The 24,976-nt window shown below is 34.2% G+C and overlaps 1 protein-coding gene across 8 annotated transcripts in view; it reads right to left on the bottom strand.

The window, feature by feature from the left end:
- Nucleotides 1-6,080: 6,080 nt before the first annotated feature.
- Wrn (Werner syndrome RecQ like helicase) overlaps nt 6,081-24,976 on the bottom strand; it is a 154,083-nt gene continuing 135,187 nt past the window's right edge. For all 8 annotated transcript variants that reach the window (XM_023717576.1, XM_023717581.1, XM_023717583.1 and 5 more), the window contains 5 exons: nt 24,184-24,315; nt 20,816-20,978; nt 13,773-13,987; nt 9,981-10,112; nt 6,081-7,186 (listed from right to left, as the gene is read on the bottom strand). In XM_023717576.1, the coding sequence (XP_023573344.1) occupies nt 7,067-7,186; nt 9,981-10,112; nt 13,773-13,987; nt 20,816-20,978; nt 24,184-24,315 (762 nt within the window). In that variant the 3' untranslated portion in view covers nt 6,081-7,066. The remainder of the gene's footprint in view (nt 7,187-9,980; nt 10,113-13,772; nt 13,988-20,815; nt 20,979-24,183; nt 24,316-24,976) is intronic.

Here is a 24,976-nt window from a genome sequence, read left to right as displayed (position 1 = left end):
AAAATATAATATGCATTAACCTAATCAGGGAAGTGAAAGACCTCTACAAAAACAGTTACTCTCATCTAAAAAATAAGATTGCAATTGAGACTGGGCATGGTGGCATGTGCCTGTAATCCCAGCACTTGGGAGGCTATAAACAGGAAAATCACTATGAGTCTGATCTAGTAGTGAGGCCTTGAACACCCTGTAGACCCTTCCCTAAAATACAAAAAGTAAAAATGAAAAACAAGATTGACAAGGACATCCATCAGAAAATGGAACAATATCCTGTTTATGAATAGGTAGAACCAATACAGTCAAATAATCTTGCCATATTAATATATCCAGAGAGAGAGAGAGACAGAGACAGAGAGACAGAGACAGAGACAGAGAGACAGAGAGAAACTAAAAATACCAACAGAATTCTTCACAGAACTAGAGAAAGCAATCCTAAAATTCATATGAAAACAGAAGAGCAAAAGCAGTCCTAGACAACAGAAAAGCAGGAAGTATCATAATCCCTGACTTCAAGCATATCACAATGTTACAGTAATAAAAACAATAAATACTGACACAAAACATACATGTGGATTGATGAAACAGAACAGAAGATGCAGAAACAACCCCAGGTACACTCAGTCATCTAATCTTTGACAAAGATAACCAAAAATATATGTTGGATTGAAAACAGCCTCTTCAGTAAATGATGCTGGTAAAACTGGCTATCCATATGTAGATGATTAAATATAGACCCATACATCCCATGTACTAACCTAAAATCAAAATGGATCAAAGAGCTAAATGTTAAGACAGAAACATTTTACTTGCTGGACAATCAAATAGGTAATTTTTTATTTTTATTTTTTTTATTTTAGGACGGGCTCTACAGGATCTATGCGGTCTCACTGCATATCAGACTCAAAATGAGTCTCCTCTTTACAGCCTCCCAAGTGCTGGGACTACAGGCGCGTGCCACCACACCCAGTCTCAATCACCATCTCAGTACACCCAAACTTTGTTGCCCACTTACGGCACCTGGGGGTGGGGCTGGCATGGCATGCAGGACCAGGGATTGAACCTTTGTCCCTGCACTTGCCAAAGCAGGTACTTAGTCTGCTGATCAACAGCAGCTTATAGGAGAGTTCATAATAAAATTATGATATTATTATGACTTATTATGGTAATTGCTACAAATGTCAAATCTTCCTTTCTCGATGGGTATTAGGTCCCTTTATCTCAGTCCAATTCCAGAACTCTCCATCGAGATGTTGGAACAGTATTTTAGTTCTTAAGTTTTAAGTACCTATCTGATTCAAAGTTCTACTCTCAATCCCCACCCAGATCAAGCTAAACAGCTGGTCTAATTTGCCTCTTTCATTCGTCCTCCCTCTTTTATGCACTTCCACTTTGGAGTTGGAATATGAAAAGGGAAAGGAAAAATAAAACCATGCATTCTTGTGGCAGTAGTTGCTTCCTTGGCTGACAGGCAGCTATGCTGTGTTGGGATACCACTGATCTGCTGCCTCTTAGAGGTACATTAGTTGGTTGTTCAGAAGATCTAGCCTCCTACTAGTGGATGTCTTGCCAGTGGGATGCACTCAGCATCAGGCAGCCCTCTTCTACAGGTACTGTATGATAAGGATGGCCTTTAACCCCTAGGAAGCTCCTATGGCCTCACTCTGACAGATGACTGCCCCTTGCACACTCATATTCTCAGCCCATCCTATCTCCCAAACCCAGTATATGCAGACTCTGCTGGATCAGTAGGTCAGAAACTTTCAGAGATAAGCCACATGTTAAATCTACTGAGTTGTTTCAGTACTTACGGTCTTTTAGGAAGAGGGAGTGAAACACCTCTCACGGGAAGGAAAGAATAACAGGTAAGTTCTTGCCCTACCCCCACAGGAAGAGGTGACAGCAACAGGTTGCTAAAAAGGTACTTTTAAACTAACAGCTAGAAACACTCTGATTTAAGATACTTGGTTTCTTCTGTTAGCAATTCTTAGGCAAATTCAGGAAAATGAGGGAAGCTCACTTGCTCTAAAGTTACTTGGTAGGGCCGACCTGATAGCTCGGTGGACTAAGGCAGAGCACAGCAGGTGCCGCGATGGCCCCACTCCAAGCCCAGGGCACGCTGAGACAGCAACTGAGACTGGGTGTGTTAGTGTGCACCTTTAATTTTCAGCACTTGTGAGGCTGAAAACAGGAGAATCACTACAAGTCTGATCTGTGTAGTGAGACCCTGTAGACTATGTCCTAAATACAGAAAAAATAAAGTTACCTGGTAACAGCCATAATATGATTTTTCTCTTTTGTTTCCCTGTTTTCACAGACAAATGCATTACTCTATCTTTTTAGGCTGTACTGAAGGTTAACAAACAGGAAATACTTCATAAGTTACCAATTTAGGTTTTGTATTTTAGGGAAGGGTCTACACAGCCTCCCAAGGGCTGGGATTACAGGTGTGGGTCACCACGCCCAGCCTCAATTGCCATCTCAGTCCGCCGCCAGCATGGCAAGCCTGGGAATTGAACCTCCAGCCCCTATACCTGCTTGTAGGCGCTTAAATCCACTGATCTATTTGGCCTGCCTTTGTAAGTTATTAGTTATAAAAGCTACTATTTCTTTATATGATCTCCTGTTTTTCTTTCCCAAGACAATTTTTTTCTTATATCTTATGTGGGGTTTTCTTAAAAATATTTTCCTATTGGCAATATTTTTGGCGGGTCACAGAATCACTCTTTTCCCTGTCTTGAGCTTGGGACCCATGCTGCACTTTCTTCCCTTTCCATTATCTTTTATGAGGTCAACCAGAAGTGCACACTACACATGCAAACTTCTATTCAGTATTTTTTATAAATTGAGTTAGAAGACTCCATGTGAAAATAATTTTTTTTTTCTTTTTCTGAGAAAGTCTTTAAAAACATTCAGCCAGTATGGGGCAGGGGGTTCTACCCTGAGTTTTGAATTGCTGTCCTAATCAAAATCTTCTCAGAGAGAGCTGCAATTTGTTGAAGTTTGCAACTCTCAACAAGACTGGACTAATTTTTACTGTTTGTGGTTTTGAACTTCACTGTTCCTCATAAGGGTCAAATGTTGATTCAGCCCTAAAGCTAATTTCAGATCATTCCACTGGATCCTTCATGCTTAATTTGATGCTATCCATTTGACTAGGAAAGATTCTGCATCTTATTCTAACAGGTAGGGCTACAGACTTTTGAATTCTAAATAACTGTCAGATTTTTCTCTCCTAATGCTGTGTGCCCGGTTTTACGGACAAATGTCAAATAATACAGAAGAGAAAGCAATTAGTATTTTCTGGATGAGATAGCCTAATAACCAAGCCCTAGAAGAAAAATCTTGTTTTTAAAGAACAAACACAAGGCAAAGTAGAAGTCTGGGAATGCTGAAAGGTGATGCTACACCTGGGAATCCTTAGGCCACCTATTCTGTGTGTAATGTGCTGAGGTTGTTTTCTACCAACTACTTACACCTGGTGTAGCCAGCGCTGCCAAAGCACACTCAGGTGGCAGAGAATGAGGGAGAGCCCCTGGGGAAATCCAAAGGCCTCTGAAAATTCCTGACAATCTGGAGATCTGGGACTTTATATTTTCACCTGGGAGCATGGTGCTTTGACTTCTACTTGGTGTAACTCTGAAATTCCATATGCTTAGAAACTTTCCAATTTTTATGTCATCTTTCTATCAAGTACTGGCACATCACAATATGGCTGTGACAGCTGAACCCCAGCAGAAGTTAAAAACAAAATTTTGTTCACACGTTTACCCAAAGTAAATGTCTCACTTACCTGTAATATTCAAAGTTAGGGCTAACTTCAAGAAAGCCGTAACTAGCAGGTGAGCAATACCTTCTTTCTTCCCATGTCTCATTTTGGCATACCTATTTCAGCTTCACTAAAGAATTATTTAAAAAAAAAAAAAAAGAATTTTCATATGCTAAAAGTACACCAACTCTTGCTCAGTAGTGACTTCAGGGGAAAAGAGACAAAGTCTGCTACTAATAAAAGATTCTCTCCCTCTAGATAGGTATCTGGTGGGAGACTATACTATGTGTTGTTTCAAGAACATTCAAAGCAGGGCTATTAAAAATAGGAAAAAAGTGTATTATTTGTTGAAACTGTACTTCTGATTGGATTTGAAACTGTCTCATTGCTATCTGTTTATCAATAAAACTTTGAAAAAAAATAGGAAAAAAAAGAAAATTGGAGGAAACTTCAATGACCACCAGTATGAAGCCAGTTAAATGATTTACAGTGTAAACTATACTAAACATCAGCCTCTCTCAACCTCCAGGTTACAAGACGACCCCTTCCTTACCTTTACAATTTATTGAGGACCCCAAAGGGCATCTGTTAACGCAGGTTAACACTGATCATGGTTTACCAAGTTAGAAATCCAATCCAAGAGATTTAAAAAATATTTATTAGTTTGCTTAAATAGTAAACCCATTACCTGTTAAGATAAATACTATTTCTTAAAAAAAAAAACAGTAACAAGTGGCATTATTTCAATTATGCACATCTTTCTGTTTAGCGTTACTGAAATGGCTGGATTCTCAGATCTGCTTCTACATTCAGTCTATGCTGGTGTGCTGTTCTGACTGAAGCACGTGAAATTTGACGTCATACAAATATGTAGTTGGTTTCTTAAGGATTAGCTGAGTGCATGATCTGCAATCACACAAATTAACCTTTTTAAACTCTTCTGCAATTTAAATTCACTGATTCATCTTTTATCCATGCATGATTATACAAAATGAAAGTCATACAGAAAATATTCATTCACTGAGTTATAAAAATCTTTTATTTTTTATTTTTGACTTTTTTAATTTTATTGAGAAACAAATAACAATGAGACTGTTTCAAAGCAGGTTAGTAGGACAGTTATAATTAATACATTGCATATTGTTGTCTTTGTAGTGGTTATTCATAGTACCAGATGCAGACATGATATCCTGTCCAAACATTATTAGTACAAATCTTTCTTCTCATTGAATTAAGAAAAAGTAGCTATATATCTATCCTAACTATGTTGTATATACAGATACAAAATGGTCCTTCATTTGTATCCCCTTTTTTTGTTTAGTTTTGTCAGAGGTGGGTATTCCATTGCCATTTAAATATTGTAGGTGCATGACTTCAGCAAAATAATCCAATATAGTCCAGTAGTCCATAAAAGTAGTGGGTTATCCATAGGACTGGCAATGTCAGAAGCTGTTGACTTGAGCCTTTTACAGCTCAGCATGTTAATATGGCTTTACTTTTTATACCTTGTTTTTACACTTTTTTGCTGGATGGTTAAGACCAAGATAAAGCAAGACCTATATAACAAGAAATGTAACTTTTGTATCTCACAAGGTCAGTCACAAATCTTTTAAATATAAGTAACACTTTACATAATACCTAAAGAAAACCACATTTGTTAAATATTATCATTATTAATCTCGCTAGAAATGTATTTAGGTTAAGGAAAGTTGACTGACAAACAGTTTTCCAAAATCACAAATTTTTGGGCCAGCTGTGCCAGCCCTGCCCCTGGGCTGAGATGGCAATTGAGACTGGGCATGGTGGTACACACCTATAATCCCAGCACTTGGGAGGCTGTAAACAGAAGAATCACTTTGAGTCTGATCTAGTAGTGAGACCCTGACCACCCTATAGACCCTTCCCTAAAATACAGAAAGAAAAACAAAATCACAAACTGTTATTATTGGCAATAAATAACTTAATATGTTTTCCTTGAAGCAGGAGAGCAACTTCAATCTTGCGAAAAATTGTCAAATACCCACGTCTAAATAACCAAGCCATTTTTTCAATCATTTTTATTTCAATAAAAATGGTACTCCATGTAAAAGAATTCCATTCACAATCAAAATGTGTTTGATATGTTGGCACACAGGAAGTGTTTTCTGCATACCTGCCACTTTGTCCGCATAACACTGCTACATGTATTGTAGATATAAGAGCAAAGGCACAAGAATGTAGAAGAAATAAGCAGATACATAAAAATGAAATATGGAGGGTTTTTACATTTTAAGTACAACTTGAATATTTTACAATAAAAATTCAAACTAAGAAAACAAGTGAATATGCAAAGGTTTGACAGGATATACAAAAAGACTGAGTATGTGTTAGAGGAACTATGTTTGATTATGATGGTTTGCTTTGTTTTCCTTACCTCTTTGGATTTCTAGTTCTGCAACAAACTTGCACTTCTTTTTATTAAAAAGTTATTTTTATTTACATAAAAGTTAAAGGCTTTGGAATGTATAAACTGTATAGCAAACTGCTTAAAGTTACAACCATTGTTAATCCAATTCTAAGTCAGAGAATGAGTTTTAGATATCTGAGCTATGTAAAAGAAAGTCAAATCAAATTCTGACGTCCTCAAATAAAACAAGATACTTTAAGTGAAAATATACTACATGGATCTTTATAATATTCAGTGAGAATTATATTCATCATTTTATTATTAGAAAAATAATAGAGCTGTGTAGAAAATACAAATTGTATAGTTGCCAATCACAATCAGAATTCCTGTTTATTACATTGTTTTTGTCCACTCAATTAAAATTCAAAATATTGCTCTATTTTCATTGATCTGGTTGACTAATACCATCTAACAATGCTACAAAAATGGCTTGTAAAGACAATTTGTAAAATAACTATGCTTTCTTACAAAACAAATTTTGGTAATGAGTATTGTATATCCTATAGTCACTATACAACCTATGTATTACTTTTATTAAATTACCACACATTACATTTTCCAAATACACTTTTGCAATAAATAAAGAGAATAAAAAACAGGGCAGTAACAGAGTTCTTCAAAGTAATTTGCAGAAAATCTAATTTAATATTCTATTATTGTACGATATAAGCAGTTAGGTTCTTAGAAGACCCAAATAGTTTATCTGAACTATAGAGGATTGATGGTGCTTCAATATATAGGTAAGTTTACTTTGAGATTACAATATTTTTTAAGATAAAATGACTTCTCTCTTTAGAAATGAAATATAGCTCTTATATAGTAAGATACACAACATTGTTCTGGTAACTGCCAACTTAACTAAAAAGACCTTTCTTTTTTGTTTTGGTCACTGGTTTGTTGCTGGTCATGAGTATGGTCTCATTTCCTTTGGTGAACCACTCAGGTAAGTTTCTTTTTGAGGTTTTGGATGACATCTATAGAAAACAGAAAGAAAAAAAAATATTTTTCCCACTGAAAATATGTATCCATTGCAAATAGTCACCTGCATCTGTCACTGCAAAAACAAGTAACCCGCCCTGAATATACAGCCACCCTCCTACCCTCTCCCCACTAAACCAAACTAAATGGTTATACGTACAGAATTTATTTCCAAGTCTAGAAGTTAATAAATGAAAAGGTAAACAAATCACTATATCATTTATTTACACAACTAATTGCCATCCCAGCTATTCTCAGACAACCAAGTCCAGATCTTCATTTGGTAAGTAAGCTAAAAATTGGAGATCATTTCACATCTACATCCCACATGTATGTGTTGTGAGTTAACAAAAAGTGGTGACTTTAATGGTCTGTGGAAGACAACCACATTCAGAATTAATTATATTTGGCATCTAAAACACAACATAATGTCCAATGTCTACAATGATAGATGAACAAAGGTAATCATACAGTCATTATTAGGTCCTGGCCAGACTGGTCAAGACATAGCAGACACTCAAAAGAAAAACCATAAATAAATAAACAAACAAACAAAAGCTCCAAGTCGCATAAATGGAATAAACAGAAAATGAAGAAATGGTAACAAAGAAGTTTCTTAGACTTCTTTGAAATTTGCTGAAAACCACAGAAACACTTGCCAGAGAAAAGGGCAAATACATGTATAATACTTTGCACACAACTTTACAGGTTTGTTACTAAAAAAAAGCCTCTAAGCCATAGGTTAAAAGTCCCTGGATGGTGGTGGGGACTCAAAAACACAAAGGCAGTATGTAGGTGTTGTATCATCAGCACATGAAAAATATAAAACAATTTTAAGCAGGTGTTGTATAAGCCTATAATGGCATAAACTCAGTTACTGTACTTGAAAACTCAGTTAAATCACTAGATCCTCAGAATAACCTGAGAAAAACTGTAATATTTTATGTGTTCAAATCTAATCATTAATGGAAATATTTTTCTTTTCTTTTTTTTTTTTTTTAATGCAGAAGGATTTTGTTTTTGTTTTTTGTTTTCTGTTTTCTGGCTCCGAATGCCTTAAGGGCATGTTTGGCAGCCTGGAGTTGTGGGGATTGAACCACAGCAACCTGAGGCTGACTGCTTTGTTGAAGCAGCCACTTAAACAACTAAGCTAAGGGGCAGGGTCCTATTGGAAATATTTCAAGACTTTCATAATACATAATAAAGTAGTCTTATCTAAGTTACACAATATCTAAGGTAGGGGGCCAGGGAGATGGCTCAGTAGAATAAGTGCTTCCCTGGCAAGCGCAAGGGCCTGAGTTCAATCCCCGGTTCCACCAAAAACAAACAAACAAACAAACAAACAAACAAACAAACAAACAAAAAAACTAAGGTATAACTATAGTACAACTTATTCCATTTAAAGAATGATGACTCTATCTATATATCTATCTAGTGTTTATCAATTGCTCTCTATGTTTCATTATGATTTCTATGTTAAATAATGTTTTAAGATATTGAAAGTTAAGTAAACAAGCAAAAGATTCTTGGTAAAGATTGCAAAATTTTATAACTGAAAAAAGTAAGAATTGTTGGCTGCTCAAGCTTAAGTAAAGAAATCCAATGTTGATGAAAAGGCTACTCACATTACTGCAAAAGCTACAGGAAAGAAATAGCTAAGATATGGCAACCCTGTTCCTGGATATTCATTTCCAAACAAGGAAGAGAAAATCAGAACAGATGAAACTTATGTATACTTATGAAAAGATCCTATACCACTGAAATAGGAAATAACAAGTGTTAGAGATATAAGGATACAAAGAGAAAAAGCATTTTGTTGACAGAAAATGTGCTTGCATGCACAAGGCCTTTGGATCAATCCCCAGCAACCTTCACCAAAAGATCAGCAACACCTATTCTTTCCAACAGATCTTAATATAAAATCCCTTACAATCACAGACAAATACAGTTGCTGCAATTAGAGGCTGGACCCCTAGTGTTTTTAAAGGGGCATGCTGGGAAGAGTTAAAATTATAATAAAGCCAAAGAATAAAACACACAGACATCTGAACAGTAATAAAACACAGGGGAAACCCCTACTCTTACATAGTCTAATATCATGTAATAAAGATGGACTTTAAAACAAAAACTAATTTTGAATTCTAATTGATCCACCTACTAAATGTATCATATGCATGTTAAACTTTAATTTCTTCAAACAGAAAATGGGAATACTAGCATATAACATCAACAAATTATGTGGTGTTAAATGAGAATATGCACAAAGTATCAGAAAAAATTCTGATTTTTCTTGTCACGCATTAACTTGTAGCTAATACCATTTAAAATTTTATTTCCTATAATATTGAATGGAATATGATCATCAGTATTTATTCTACCATTACAATAATCTTATTTCACTGGGAAGAGGAAGACATGTATACTGTGTACGTCTTTTGAGTCTCTACAATAAGTATCCAAAGAGATCTGAATCACAGGCTCAGGTCACTAGACGGGAACAGTATCTTCTAGTGCTTATTTCCTTCATCAGTAGAACACTATATTTCCAGCAGTCATAATAAAAATTTAAGGAGTTATTTATCACTTTTTGAAACTTTAAGTTATATTACAAAGCTATCACTGATATATTTTGTGAATAGAAAACATTAACTCATTTGCTGATTATATATACACATATAAGTAGAGAAATATATGACAATCATATTTATTCTCACCTATAAGTAAAAAGTTGAAAATTACTAATTATCAAGCCTGATGCAATTATCATCAAAACTATTTTCATAACTTTACCTGTGAATGAGAATCTGAAAATAAATCTTCTAGTTTTGCATCATCAGATGGCTGATTCCAAGAAGCTACTTTTAATGAAGTTCCATGGCATTTGTCTTTCAGTGAAAAATTATCAAGATGTTTTTCATCAGCCTATGAAAGTTTTATATGATACAAAATAGTTATACCTTGCACTTTTCTCTTTTTTTCTATTTTTATATTTTATTAGTACGTTTACAGTCATATGACCATATTCTTCATAGGGAGTTGATATGCATGTGACACATTTCAATTTTTCCGTCACCCCCTACCTCTTAAATCTTCTTTCCATTTGAAAAAAGATCTACCACACTACTTCCTATTATCTGTAATTTTTATATATTTATGAATCCTAGCAATAAAATGGATAAAATTAGACAACAAAAGTAAAACTCATCTTCTACATTTACAATGAAGTTAAATTTGTAGGTATCTTCAGACAAACCAAACTGTAAGCATGCAAGAACAAACCACCAATAGCTAGCCATTACCACTTGCATGACAAACACATCTATATGGGAGAAAATCGCAAGCAATGAGCTATCTGCAAACATCAGAGAACCCCAAAGAGTCCAAAGACTGACTCTGTAAAGCACCATGGAATAATGTGAAAAGAGCATCAGAAAAGGGGAAGGAGGGGAGATTCTGTCCAGTCTAACAGCAGTAGGTATAACAAGTCCCCACTAAGCATCCGAAGCAGCTAGGACAGCTGACTCCCATGAACTCTGACCAGTTACAGCCACCTTCCAGGAGGAGGCCCCAGATGCAAGAAAAAATGCTGGTGTTCAGAGTCAAGTAGGACAGGTACAACAGAAACAAAGCAGAAGAGAAAGGTCCGTAAACACAGTGGTATAGTTCAGAAAGCATGCTTTCATATTTTAAATACTGCATAAAATTATTAGAACTAGGGAACTGGAAAAGCCATCCTGAGCCATACCTTTTGTTAAAGTGTAGAAAAACTAATTTTACATGAAAACGAGCAACAGACAAGTATCAAGGTCACCTATCCCACCAGAATGACTTGATCAAGTTAGAATAAAAGTACAACTTTTGTTTTTGCTTTTTTTGTTTTTTGAGACAGAGTCTTGCTAGGCACTATGTAGCTCAAGTTGTCCTTGAACTCACTATTGTCCAGGCTGGCCTCAAATTCATGGTGATCCTCCTGCCTAAGCCTCCAGAGTGATGGGACTACAAACATGTACCACCATACCAAGCTGAAACTGCAACTTTTCAAGATGAGCTGAAAACATTTTTTAAAATAGTCTAAACATGAAAGAATGCCATAAGACACAAAATGAAAAAATTCAAAACTAAAAGAGACTCAGGGGAGAATCAGAAAACAAGTGAACAAGAAGAACTAATGAAGTCAACATTTCATAATACGAAAAACAGTACTAACAGAAAAGATATTCAAATAAAAATGCAAGATAAAAAAATTTAATGGAATGGAAATTGAGACTGAGGGTACAGTTCAGTGGTAGAATGCTTGCTGACTACATATCAGGTCCAGGCAGTTCCACATCCAGTATTAACAACACCAAAAACCAAATTATTCACAAACAATGAAGCTGTATATGAAGACCTAACGTAAGAAAAAGAAATTGAATTAAAAAGCAATGGAGCACACACCTGTAATCCCAGCGCTTGGAAGGCTAAATACAAGAGGATCACTACGAGTCTGATCTGTGTAGTGAGACCCTGTATTAAATACATTTTAAAAAATAGAACAAGAGGGGCTGGGGAGATGGCTCAGTGGAATAAGTGCTTCCCTGGCAAGCACAAGGGCCTGAGTTCAATCCCCGGTTCCGCAAAAAAAAAAAAAAAAAATAGAACAAGATACTGAACACTGTAATTTACAAAAACTTTCTGGAAATAAATTTTAAAACCATAATTTAAGAGAACTTTCCAGAAGGGGGAAAAAGAAACACAAAGAACCCACTATGTTTCTAGGTGTATTGAAACACAATTATCAATGACAAGACATAGTCTTCCATTAAACAAGGCATAATTTTCCGTTTTAATAGCAAACACAATGAATGAAGCCAGAACAATTTTTTTTGAGGTGTGTGACAGGTTTTGGTATCAGGAATCTAACTCACAACCTCACACTTTCCAGGCAAGCCTGTGCTGCTGAGCTACAACCCCAGCCCCATAGCCATGACAATGTAACAACTAATAAAAAAAAAGAAATTAATTCTAGTGACTTTATTCTTTATCAGAGGCCATATATTTGTAAGATGAAATAGCAAAAGGGATAGAATCCAGATCAACAAAGAAGACAAATGGTAACAGGAGATTTTGAAGCTACATAGGCCTGCAACACATTCTACTGTAATCAGAGCAGCATTCTATACAGGAAAGATGAAGAAATGATGCTTTTATGGATTGACTGCCTCTTACTCTAATCCCCTGCCCTAATTCCCTTGTTCCCCAATGTGAGGGGAAAGAACTAAATTAGCTACCCCTTTTAGAATCCTGTAGGCTTACTATCTCATCACTCTCCTTTGGTATGTGGTATTATTTTAATAGAGGAAAAGCCAAAATGCTACTATGAAATTAAAATAATATTTTACTATAAATGTAAAAATAACAAGCTATATCTATTGCTGTATTGATAGGCAGAAATTGGGAAACAAACAGGAGAACCTTAGGTACTTAGTATATATCACAAAAATAAAAGCCTGGGTATAGTTTGATTTCATTAATTCTACCCAAGATATATTTTCTTTACCATCCATCTTTTAGCTAATTATAAAAAGATGAAATTTACAACTAATTATATGTCACTGAGTTATCCAGAATGTAATTATATACAAACCCTACTGAAGTACAGAATTTATAAGTACCAGCTCCCATTATTTTTTAAGCTATTCAGAAATTAAGAGTTTAATTTTTGAAAATATAGTTACCTTAGAACTAAAATAGAATCTCTAATCATTTTTTTTTTTTTTTTTTTTTTTTGCGGAACCGAGGATTAAACTCAGATCCTTGCATTTGTCAGTCAAGCGCTTATCCCACTGAGCTATCTCCCCGGCCCCAGAATCTCTAATCTTGTAATGCAAATATTAACAACCACTAAGTACCACACTAAGTTTATTATCTAAGAAAAGAATTTTTAGCAAATTATTAAAAGCTTAATAATTTTATAATGCATTCATGTAATTTTAGACCTGAAAGATACTGAAGATCAAATTTTCAGATTTACACAATCATTTAATAATCATCTTGCTAAAGAATACATCACCTCATTTAATTCACTAAGCAATAATTTACCAAGCACTTGATTTTAATATACCACCTAAAGTATTATTACATTTATAGTTTTTCTCTGGCTATGCAAAAAAATTATAAAATGCTCAGAATCACGAGCAACAATTATCCTGGTACCCTAAATACTCAATATAATATTAAGAAAGCATAATGAATGACAGAATGATATATAAATCAGTTTGTTTTCATTAACCATATGAACTGTCATAGACTTGAAACTACTGACTGATTACACATTTGAAAGCAAAAACTTTCCAGGTTATAAAGCTAATACAGGTACAACTTAAGATGACAGTCTATACAGTATACTAAATAGATGGATTATCTTCTCCTTTTACTGTCTTCTTTTAAAAAATCATTTTTCTCAGATCATATTATGAAAAGCACACAGATGAAGTAACTTTATATTACAATATATAACAGTTCAAAAAGCACAGCATTTTAGCATTAGAACTTGCAAACTAAACAAATCGACATTTTGAAAATTCTGCATATAATTAACACCTTGGTATTTGTGCCTATTTCTTCCTTGCTTCTCTTAGAACTTGAAGAGCTCTCTTCAGAGTTGGGGAAACATCTCTTTTTGCTGGAGTCACATGAAGGCTGGCATAAGACTGTGTGGCCACGATCACTTTCCAGTATCTCAATTACCATGTGGATAAGGTAGGTGTCAATATTTTCAGGAACTAACATTCTAATTAGTTTAATTTTACTCATATCTGTAAAACATGAATAAATAATTTTTAAAACAAATCATATAGAATATTTCAGAAAACTGATGAGCTAGAAATAAAATATTTTGTAAAAAGGAAAAAGAAAGGTTGTCAATTTTTGTTTCTCAAAACCTAGACATCTACAGAACATAAATGCAATAAAACATGTCCTTGATCCTCCTGCATTACCTGGGCTCCTTGATTCCAAGATAGGCGAATCCCACTGACTCTTTACAAATTATATTTGAAACTGTCTTCAATAAGCTCCCAAGAATCAAAATGACAGCTCAGTTTCTAAAGTAAATTGCTTCAAATTTTAAGTATCAATTATAATTATTCTTAAAGATAACTTTCTGTTAAAGTATAAGCTAATTACACTTAGAACTAGATCCTAACAAAAGGATTATTTCAATGGACATTATAGCACAACAAAATACACCAATCATTTAAAATGTTTATTAACCAAGCTTCTTGGGGGAAACATGTCTTATTTTCAGAATCAAGGAACTATAATTTTTGTAACTCAAAAGAACTAATTCAGACAGTGTCAATATCTTTACATCTTCTAGAAATTTGATGGCAATCTCTTACAAATAAAACACTGTTTCAAACAGTGTTTCTCCCAACATTATACACTTGGTTGATGGACACTTTCATTTGTGAACAATTTGGTTTGGCAAAATTTCATTTTTGTCTGTGAACTCTACATAGGGTGATAAACACAAACAGGGCTATCTTTTCCAGAATCATGAAACAAATTAAGTCTGTGAACCAAGGTACCACTGTATTTATCTACAATGTTCCAGAGTACTTTAAGCAACTAGAGCCTACCTATCTTCATGTAATTTATAAAATGTATCATACATTTCTGACACAACTCTGTGGCCAGAATTCAGTAGTCTTTTAGAATGCCACCCTGAAAAGTTGATTTTAAATTACCACAGTGTCTTAGCTTAATATTTTGAGAATTCCTCAAAACACTGCAGTTAAAAGAAAAAAGAAACAAAAAGAAGAGACAGTTACACAGCTAATACAAACTAGTACAGTAGGTTATTTAAGTACTTTAAATTTTAATATTCAAGACTGGAGATAAGCATAGTCTTAGGAAAAGACTGATCAGTTCTATATATAAGAAAATCAGCAATTTGATTATCTGGTGGTGGTGGTTGTCACTCTTTGGTGTTATTCTTGCTGTGTAGTTCAAGCTAGCTTCAAACTCAAAACAATCTTCCTGCTTTAGCCTCCAAAGTGCTAAAATTCAGGTGTGTGCCACCACACCTGGCTGTGGCTATCTTACATATCAACCAAACTAACACTTTGTCTTTTGGTCATTATATAATCATAATACCAGAGAAATACCAATTATACTTCACCTTTTTATTTATTTATTTAGTACAGGGTCTACAGGATCTACAGGGTCTCACTACACAGATTGAACTAATGATTCTCCTGTTTTCAGCCTCCCAAGAGCTGGGATTATAGGCTCGTGCCACCACATCCAGTCTCAATCACCATCTCCGTGTGCCCAGGGGCAGGGCCAGCAGGGCTCCCTATGTTGGCCTAAGCAGACGCTTTAATCTGCTGAGCTATCTGGATGGCCCAACTACATCAATTTTTAATGGATGAAGAATATTGTGATGTCTTTTATTTATCTTTCATTTATCTTTGTTTTAGGTGTTCTAAGGAACATCATCATATTATATACATCTTTCCGTAACTCTAGGTCCCCAAAAGTGGGATTGGTAGCTCAAAAGTCAGACATAAGCTGTGTCCTGGTATATACTGCCAAACTATCTCTAGAATTGTTTTTAATACAGTCACTTCTAACCATATGTTGCTACTGAGCATTTAGAATGAAAAACAATTCAAATTTAAGTATTTCACAGTAATTCAAAATTAAATTTAAACATTGATACTTGATTCATTTACTGGAAAAATTTTAAGTACTTTGAAACAATTTGGTTATGCCAATACACTTTGTTGCACTGTAAATTTTATGAGAACTAAGTACATACCAATTATTAATTTTCACACTAGAACATATGCTCTACATGTAAAACACCAAATTTTAAAAGCTTATTATAGAAAAATATGTGAAATATATTGTTAATTTTTATACTGATTAAATGTTGAGATGATAAAATTTTAAGTATACTGAGGTAGTTAAATTATATTAAAAATTTATTGCAATGGCTTATAGTTTAAAACATGGCAACTAGAAAATTTTAATTTCTTTTGTGGTTTATATTATATCTGTATTACCTAGTGCTTCTCTATAAAACTATATAAAATTTCCACATTCCAATCTTATTATAGTATAATAAAACTATAAAATACTATATTCAGTTTCTTTTGTAGGTTATTAAAAGTTTTATAAGTTATACAGCCTCAATTACTTATCCTCTAAACAAAATGTTGCAAACTAATTTTTTAAAAATCCATACTATCAATGATTATTTTATAGAAAATTTCTCAATTCAGTATTGTGTAAAACTTCGATATCAATCAAATTTGTTCATTAAAACACTGAGTTATTTGATAGGTTATAGTTAAAGTTGAAAAAACATCTAAATCATTAAAGTACTAGATTTCATTTTTCATATTTTAATAGTGTTTGTTTTCTCAAGAAAACAAATACTATTTTATAAGATAAAAACAACTGCAAAGCAAAATCTCACATCAACACAAGATATCATAGAGATACAAAAGTACTGTCAAAAGAAGTAAGAGCTTCGGGTTACTACCACCATTTTAACTTCATCTATTTTGGCTCTGGAAGCACACTACAAAAAAAAATCCACTTTTAATATTTTATGTTCTGGCCAAATAGCTCAGCAAATTGAAGTGCCTGAAAGCAGACACAGGGGCTGGGGGTTTGATTCCCAGACCTGCAGAGCCAGCTCTGCCCCTGGGGCGTGCTGAGACAGCAATTGAGACTGGGTGTGGTGGCATGTGCCTGTAATCCCAACTCTTGGGAGGCTGTAAACAGGTGGATCACTACAAGTCTGGTCTACTAGTAAGACCCTGAACACCCTGTAGACCCTTCCCTAAAATACAGAAAAAAAAAAAAATTAGGTTCAACCCAAATACAATATATTGACAGAGACAGTATTAATAGGTATATTTTAAAACACATTCTGCTGTTCTTTGCAATTTCAATTTAACATTTATCTCTAAAAATGTATGTAACATTATATACTTTGTATATGGTGAAAAAGAAAAATGTTTGACTAATATTGTTTCAAAATATTTTTACAATTCCCCAATATTTGTTGAATTGGGCTATTCAATTACAATCATTTTTAATCTTTGTATATTATGCTACACTTTCATATATCTTAACTTAGAAATTATCACAAACTGCTAAACTCATAATGCATAGAGTACTAGAAATGGTGGTAGTCCTGACAGATATTAAGATATTAAAATGAATATAATCAATTTATTGTACTCATCAATTTAAAGTTTTATAAATCTATATCAGAACTACAAATTCCATATGCCCTTCAAGCTAATTGGCAATACAACTCAAACATAATACAGTACTAAGAAAATCTTTGTCATTAGTCTTAGACATGATATTGAAACAATTTTGCATCATTGTAGGCTTCATTTTCCTATCTCCAAACAAGGAAAGAGAAAATTTAATGTTTCTAATTTATTTTTCAAATTGAACGTACTATAATTTTATGACTATATGATTTAGAAATGATATTAACAACACTTCTGTTCTTTACCATAGCCACATAAAACAGATATTGTCAATATCTAGCTGAATAATACAATCTTAAATCTTCCACTACCATTTTCCTTTGCCAATAACAAAGTAAAACTAGAACACTCATTTTGTGTTTATTCAGGAACAATGCACAGGAATTCTTCAGTGCACATATACACAGAAAAATTACTATAACCTGCCATAATTTTCTAACATCTGTGGGTTTTGCATCCTGGATTTACAAATCACGGGTTGAATTTTTTTAAAAAACTTTGCATCTCTATGAAACATATACATACTTTTTGTTGTCATTTCATAAACATTTCAATAGGACTATTTACATACCAGTTACATTATAATATTATATGTAATTTAGAGATAATTTAAAGTATACAGGAGGATGTGTGTCGATTACATAAAAATACTATAACCTCTTATAAAAGAGACACTTTATAATCTACTGATCTTACTATTTATTGGGGGAAGAAGCAGAGATGTTGTGAAACCAATCCCTCCACAGATCACAAGGGACCACTGTGCAGTTTTTTAAACTTTCCTTCTAATGTACTTATTTATTAACTTCATATAATCTTAATTAGCTATTAAAAAGGAGAATAAAAATAATTACATTTTAAAGGTACTTTTAACATGCTATAAAATCTTCCCATCTACTTCTTCAATCATTGTCATCTTTTACTACCACCATTTACCAACTACTATGGCTGGTGCAGCTGCTGCCATCTTGTGACCACATGGACCTTAAAAATGAAGCCAAAGCAGAAGAAAGTGTGGCCAGGCTGGGCAAAAGATAAGAGTCCAGCTATTAAATTCAATACGTGAGTTTCTGAACTCAACCATGCTCGAATTTAGTCTTATTTTTTATTTCTTAGTTATATGAACTGATAAATTTCTTTACTCTGTATAAATTAACAACTTCAGCCTCCTGAGACAAAAGACTCTAAGTTGAGCAATATAAAATGTGTGCTTGATAAGCATGGGCTGTCACTTCCAATATAAGATTTTTTACTTTGTTCTCAAATAGTAAAATTGGACAAATAGTAATATTAAATATCACAAATCAGCAATGGTGCAAATCATGCGCCATGCTTTCTGTGTAGTATCTAATTTATTTCTCACAATTCTGTAAGATGCAGTTTATCCTTCCTCACTTTAGAGAGAAGGAAACAAAATTCAGCGTGATTAGGTTCGTACACCAATGGTCACATTTACTATACCTTGTAGGGTCAAGGTCTTAGCACAGATCTATTTGTTGCCAGAGCCTTTGCCCTTACTGATGAGGTTAACACCATCTGTTAGCCTTCAGGTTTGAGGAAAGGTAGCAAATGTGATAGTCAATATTTAAAAGAAAAGAAAAAAAAGCCACACAAACTCTTTCAGAGAATATTGCCTACTGCTGAACATCTCATCAAAAGACACATATTTTTCTGATTCCTTAGAGACAAACATGTATAATGGATAAAATAATTCCACAGTATTAAAACCAAGAAGGCATCTGAATCTTTGACTTTCCCTAACACTGTCATTTGCATTGGAAAAACAGGTTTATACAACTATGATCTAGTCTTACAAAGTAATCATTATTTCCCTCCTTTTGCTCTAATTTCTAGCAAACTAGCTACTGATATTAGACTGGAATATGCTCAGAAGAGTTGCTTTTTTTCATATGATGACTGACAGCTAAATTCCCCTGCATATTTAACTACACAGTCCAGGACTTTGCCCTTTGGTTTTCAAACTCAGAAACCTAATTTAACCTTAGCAGATCCACAGGTTACAAAATTATGCAAGCACAATCATCATATATTCAAATTAGCATGACTACGGCATGCTTTTCCTATAAAGATATACATGGGAAATCAAATAGTACCCAGAAAGGTGGGACAAAGCATAGAATTACTTGTTAAGAGTCCCTCTTATCGCCTTTTGGCTAAGATGAAGTATGAAGTCTTTCTCAACTATAATCACAACATAACATCTCCACAGAGCTTAATAGTGCTGAAATCTCACTGGCAACCACTCCTCATCCCTGGATCAGCCACTCAAGCTTGTCTGTGTCTCTCCTTTTCTTGTCCTCCACTGTCGATCAACAGAAGTAAGGAGATGCTTGTGCTTTGCGCCTTCAGTCAAGTCTGGCACAAGCCTAGAAATAATGCTGCTTTTATAGTGACTTACTTTTGCTCTGATCATTACAATAGTACGCTTGTGATTTCAGAGTGATCTTACTTTTTTTATTTCCAAATTCTTGGGAAGAATGTTTGCTTCCATGTGTTTCAAAATATGAGTCACTAAAAAGTAATTATTCTCTGTCCTAACAATCTAAAAATAGCAGATTTATTATAACAAACTAAATTCACATTTCTGCATTTAAGGAGAAAATCCCCTAATATATTTCAAATTTACTGGAAAAATGGATCATTACTTAAAAATGTCTAGGACAAACCAGAAATGCCAGTAATCCCAACACTTATGGGAGGCTGAGGCAAGAGGATCTCAAGTTCAAGCCCAGCCTGAACAACCTGGGGAGATCCTGTCTCAAAATTTTAAAAATTCCGCAGGAAAACCAAAGGGTCTTCATTCACCTCAATGAACACGACAGAGGTTCTGCAGCATAGACCAAGAAAAAACCTTCTCCAAAGGCTACAGAGCTTAGCCACTGTCCCATGTCACAATGAACCATGCTTACTGGAGAGGGTATTCAAGTGAAATCACTGATGAGGAATCAAAAAGTTTAGGGGAACACAGGCAGCCAGTAAGCTGCTGGGAATGGATATAAAGAAAAATGTGGTTTTTGTATGTAATTAAGTAGAAATTAGAAAAGGGCAAATGTGCCCTGTTTGGGGAAAGGTGGGGAAGATGTAATATGAAGTTAAAAAGGAAAAAAATCATTTTTAGTCTTTTTCCTCTAAGTGATAATGGAAAGATTATTTTCCTCAAACCAACATATAAAAGCAAACAAACAAACAAAGTAAGGTCTTCAAAGCAGCATAAAGGGTAGACGCTGTTCAAGGGCAAAGTATTAGCTGATTGCTTGTTTACTTCATCTGGGTTTGGTAACTCAAGTCATTAATGCTGTGGCACAGGGTCCTGTTTATCACCTGAGTTGACAGGAGGGTTTCGGATAACATCAGCAATAATCTTCTGAACCTCTGGAGTCAGCCCTGCTCGCTCCACATCCAGGGAGTAGCCAGCTTTCATTGCTTGGGCTAAATGCAGGCCAACCACTGTGAGCGGCAGAATCCTTTCCTTGGCTATGCGGTTCTACAGAAATAACAGCAAAAGAACCATTGAGCTTTTTGTTTCCACTGTACTTCATGAAACAAAAATAATCAAAAGCTAAGGTAGTAAATATTTACTGAGAACAAAACAATGGGCTAAACTTGCACCTAAGATTTGCATTTAATACTAAAGACCTCCACAGGTTCTACTTTTCATACTTGTAGAATGACAAGAACAAAAGCACCCAACATTAGATAAGCATGCAATCCTCATCCCTCTCCATTCACTTTACAAAGCTTTCAGTGACAGGAAGAGATTATCCTATGTAAGTCTAATAGTTGTCACAACCTTTTGGAAGTAGAACTGTATTCTAATAGTCTGTACACGTGAAATAATGCATGATGCTTTGATTTTGTGAATTTCCAAGGAGACAAATTTTAAAATGCATAGTAATAATGTATGACTCCAGATGTCTGACATAAAAGGCTCTTGAGAAGACTTTAATGGGTGTTTTGCATTGTTTCTATTCATAAAATAGTAACTACACTTTTAGCAAGGCCTGTCACCACTGTCTTACTATTGAACTTAATGTTTAATTTAGAATAATGTTTCATATTTATACAGCTTTTGAAACAAATGTGACTTCAAATTTAAGACAATTCTGAGCATATAGCTCAAATCTAAAGTATTTCATGATATTCTGGCAATACATTTTTAAAGTGTGAATTTAGACAACATTTGTGTGGATGCTGATACTTTCACAGAATAGACCAGTATTTTCATCCTTTAGAGTACACTAAATTATCTTCATTAAATGTCTACTATTTTCTACTAGAAAGTGTGTACCATGTGTGCATAATATCAGGGTTATTTGATACTAGGCATCAAGTTACTTCAACCTAATTATATTATTTCTCCTGATTAATAAGTCCTTAGGCAAGTTTAATTTTGTGGCTAATTAGCAAGACCCTCTGGGCTCTAGGGAGGTACAGACAATTAACCATCCTATCACAAAATAAAATACTACCAAATAACGCCAAAAAACATAAATGATGATACACTATTCTTCAAATCTTTAATCATGAATAGGTAACATAATATATGGAACCACATATAATACTAGAAAGCACATTATTAGGAAAATTTAGAGCTCATACCAAACTTTCTTAAAAATGATGGATAAAGGCATTTTTAACATGTATATGTAAGTTAACATTTACACAAGAATTCAACTCTCTTAATGGAATTACTTGGTTTCTTGAGTAATGGCTTTTGTACTTTTAATTGAAGAACCTGACTAGTTACGTTTAAGTTAAATAAGCTATGGACTTATCTACACTTTGAATATCAAAAAAGAAAAAATATCAAGCTTCAGTAGCCTTAAGGATTTGCGTTAGAATAATAAGGAAACATGAAATATGGCCTCTCTATAACAATAGATTTATTTATTTATTTATTTATGCAAAGAGAATCTGGCATAGTTTTAAAAAACATTGCTAATACATACTAAGTGAATTTCAAAAAAACACCCAAAAAACTTATTTCCAGCTTTTCAGTTATCCTTCTAGAAATCCTATATTTTTAGACATACAAAGTCAAGGAAGGTAAAAGCATGAATATATACACACATTTTCTTTTTACCTTCCTTTTTAAAAACTTAAAGTCTTAAAGATCTCTTTTTTTGCAAGCCAAATTAGCCAGCTTTACTACAGATAATTTTCATAAATAATCATGATGTTTCAGGTATACATCATTAACAGTACACAACTTTCAAATTTCCTTACTGGATGGATGACCAAAAAAATCAGAAAGCCACTTAAAACCACTACAAAAATAGTTTTCATTTGATGCTCTGACTAGAGAAAGTTTAAAGAGAGGACTGACATTTCTTATTTAGCATATTATTTAACAACTTTTCACAGCACAACTCTGACTTTCAGAAAATGGAATGAAAATAGAAAATTAACAACCTGAAGACCTGCAATCTAGAAATACCATCTCAATGTCACCGCCAGGTCAACATCACCTGATGTACTGGTAACACCAGTTTGGAGGAGTCAGTTCCCAATAGGTCTCAAGGTTTAAGGGAGTTAAGTCTATGCTGATGGCAGAGAAGAATTGGAAGACATAAAAATAATCTGTTTTTTCCACACCACAAGGCATTTATTTTTATTCTTACATCAGGGAACCCCTTTCTGGAAGCCAAGAGGGAGTCTCTCAAAACTAGCAGGGAAGAATATTCTCTCCACATCAATCCAGCTTTGGACACATTACATTAATGAATATGTTCTTCTCCCCCCCCCAAAAAAAAAAACAATGAAGTGTACTATGTGCTAACAACATAGCTTAAAAAGACAAAATTCTGCATTTTCATAAATCTTCATTTAAAAACAGCATTTCAAACTGTACAATCACCAGAAGTAGTTACAAAAACTGTACACGCTTCACTCAGTATCACCAGCACCTGTCACTTTCTGTGCCCAGTCTGGCAATGTAGCTCCATTTTCTGCAGGGTTATCCCATCCTTACCAGCATCACCTTTTCCCTTTTCCCCTTTGGGCACCTCCCATCCCTTCTCTACAGGGGCCTTTAGGGTCCTGGCTTCTGGCCTGAAGGAGCAAGTTTAGCAGACAACCTTGTGGACCTTTCCCATGGTTCGTTCTTCATCTTGGCTTTATCTCCTTTGGCATTCTCTTCAGTCATTCTCTTGGGCATGGTGACAATGTTGGTGCTGGATACAGGAGTGCAGCAGTGTACAGCTTTGGTCGGTGCAGGGGTCCTTCTCACCTCAAGTTCCTGAAGATTATTTAATTTTGGTAGTGCTGAGGATTAAACTTAGGACCTCACAAATACTAGGCAAGCACTCTACCACTAAACATCTCAGCTCCAGATGATAGTTTCTAATGGTACATATAAATGTACTGTTACATAGTTTTAAATTTTTAATCCCATTTTCTTTCTGAAAAGATTTGAAATACTGCTGCTACAGAATCTCTGAGTATTAAATGTACTTAGGTGTAACCTGGATAACACCTCTGTATGAAAATCATGGTTAAGCTGTTATTGTTGGTAGAGCTAGGCTTAGTGGAAAAAGAAAATGACATTCTGTTTCAAAATTAAAGATAAAATGAGACATTTTGTAAATTAGAAGAAACTGATCCCAAGTCACAGTTTTAATACTGAAAGACTGAAAAAACACAAGTTTAAATAAACTAAAAAATTCTTTGTAACTTCAAAGAACACTTACCAAAGACATTTTCTTTTCTTGGAATAGAGAATATGTGACAGCCACAGCCTGTGACACGGAGCATTTTTCATCCTTCACGTCTAGACTTTTCTTCTGTTCTTCTTGAGGTTTTATACTTAAAAGAAGGTTTGTCTGAAGGATTTTAAATACAGCACAGATAATCAATAATAAAACAATGAAGGATTAAAAATACCAACATACTGATCATTATATGATGACTATTCAGAAAAAAAATCTAAGTAAAACTTCTAAATAATAAAGATTTTTGGGGGGAGAGAATGGGAGTGGAATGAAGGTAGATTTTCACATATTGTTTTTAAGTTAAAATAATGCTAGAGACAAAAATGTTTTAATAAAATATTTATAACAGACTAAGTCTTCTCTTCACTGCTAAGAAATAGTAAAAACAGGAACTATAACCCAAACCAATCTGTCTCTATTCTGTAGAAGTAAATCCTGAATGAATGGATAAAGAATTAGTATTCAAATTTAGGTATAACAACAAAACTGGCTAATATATTATAAGAAAATTTATCATAACTGCCTATATGGATATGTGTACATATGCATGAGATACAGAAAGAGATGAAATCGGGTGCATTCAGGGTAGTATGGATATAGTGGGGGAGGATAGAGAGAGAGAGAGAGATTAACTTTGAAAGATAGAATTGAAGCAGAACTTTTTAACCTGGATGAATTACATACCATCTTGAACACAGCCTCCTAAGAGATGTTTAAAAGAAAAATTTTAAAAACAAGATGAATAAATAAATGCTATAATTTTTGTAAAGCC

Source organism: Octodon degus, unplaced genomic scaffold, assembly GCF_000260255.1.
Source record: "Octodon degus isolate 3935 unplaced genomic scaffold, OctDeg1.0 scaffold00053, whole genome shotgun sequence".
NCBI classification, from domain to species: Eukaryota; Metazoa; Chordata; class Mammalia; order Rodentia; family Octodontidae; genus Octodon; species Octodon degus.
The sequence above is the reverse complement of the archived record's forward strand: the minus strand, read 5'-3'. Positions and strand labels throughout refer to the sequence as shown.